The sequence below is a fragment of the Austrofundulus limnaeus genome, unplaced genomic scaffold (assembly GCF_001266775.1).
Source record: "Austrofundulus limnaeus strain Quisiro unplaced genomic scaffold, Austrofundulus_limnaeus-1.0 Scaffold192, whole genome shotgun sequence".
NCBI classification, from domain to species: domain Eukaryota; kingdom Metazoa; phylum Chordata; class Actinopteri; order Cyprinodontiformes; family Rivulidae; genus Austrofundulus; species Austrofundulus limnaeus.
In genome coordinates, this window is record NW_013952594.1 from 479,182 (window position 1) to 480,812 (window position 1,631).

Sequence of the window (1,631 nt, forward strand, 5' to 3'; positions counted from 1 at the left end):
AAAAGTTAAAACAACAAAATAACAACAGTCTGACATTTAACCACTCCTTCTCCACGGTCCTCCCCGCCGCCTCCTTCCAACAAAGGAGCTCACTCCAAGAGCTCAAAACAAGCAGATAATCTGGGTTAAAGGAGATTATCTGCTAATAATACTTGTGAAAATCCACACTGAAGTGCTCTTGTCTGAAGATGATAAAACGTCTGAAAATCACAGAGAGGAAAAGCAGGCACAAACATGTAAATAAAACACAACTTTWAAAAAAAGCTTTTCTCCTTAAATCTCTGTGACATTTGATGTGAGCTTTTAACTATTCCTGTGAGGATTTGTCCACAGCACACACGGCACAGATCCTCCCCGGCTGTAATAATCCACAAATCAGTGRAAGTCTGACATTATAAATTAACCATCAGCCATCGTGACACTTCTATTTCACAATCAGCTCTGAAAGCCTGATAAGAAATGAGAAAAAGGTGGAACAGATGGGACTGTTTTAGCTTTTTTTCTGCAGAACTTCGGCGGTGACTCCAGAAGTAAAAGTATCACTGATAAAAACCGCAGGACACATTTGGATTTAAAGATTTCAAGCTGTTTTTTGWATTTATTAAAAAAGCAGGGTTGAAATCAAAGTCCTCAGTTTGCAGAATTCCCCACATTTGAAAAAAAAAAAACTATAGTTATGTGTTGGTAAAAYGTTAAAAATGTCCACATGCTCCACATTTCCTTCCTGCTAAATTATCAAACCATAAAAAACAAAGTTTTTCTGGGCTTGAGAGTGTTGATTTAGCAGCCTACAGTTTAGGAGAGGAAAAGTCATTTTTCTGGCTTGAAACAGAAAAAAATAAAWAAATAAAAACTCCAGTTGCCTAATATTTATCTTCCCTGATCTGATGGAGTCTGATGTTATTTGTAAGAACCAAGCCCAAACCACAAAACCCCACCCAAAAATCCACAAGGCCTGGAGTTTTTTAAAAGCTTTTCCAACATGAAAAATGACCAAATAATGTCATTAAATGCTTACCAAAGACATTTTAAGGCAATAACTACATTTTTCAGTTTATCAGCTATTTTACTCTTATTTGTTGATTGATATTTTATAAGAACTTGATTTATGCCTTTTATGTTTGATGAAGTTTATTGTTTTTATTCACAGAATCCTCTAATTAAAAAAAAATCGTATTTTGAGGTTGAGCTTCGAGACTTCTCGTCTTGAACAGTTAATTTGTGCAGCTCACCAGCTCATGGAGGGAGTGATTTGTCCGACACCACCTGGTGGGAGGGAGTAGTACCCTGAGAGGTCCTGGGACTGCCTGTGAACGCCTGGAGGAGACACAAACATCCATCACAAAATGAGATTTAAGAGAAGGCTTTTAACACATACATCTTTACAGTGCTGGCTCTAGCCATTTTGGTGCCCTAGGCGAGTTGAAGCACCACCCCACCTCGAAATATGTCCCACCCACCTCAATTTGAACCCCTGAAAACAAGTTTGACAGTGTAAGGTACTATGGTAACCTTAGATTTATTTGCTTTCCCAGAAAGCAAATAAATAACAACATACATGTCAACTTGTACGGATTGTCCGTAAATTATAAAGGATTTTACGTCATTTTGCGGACGTATAGAGCAATCTC

The 1,631-nt window shown here is 37.7% G+C and overlaps 1 protein-coding gene across 5 annotated transcripts in view; it reads right to left on the reverse strand.

The window, feature by feature from the left end:
* The window catches only part of tcf7 (transcription factor 7), an 86,010-nt gene that overhangs the window by 18,628 nt on the left and 65,751 nt on the right, over window positions 1-1,631 (reverse strand). For all 5 annotated transcript variants that reach the window (XM_014018412.1, XM_014018414.1, XM_014018413.1 and 2 more), the window contains one exon: window positions 1,233-1,317. In XM_014018412.1, coding sequence (XP_013873866.1) covers window positions 1,233-1,317 — 85 coding nt within the window. The remainder of the gene's footprint in view (window positions 1-1,232; window positions 1,318-1,631) is intronic.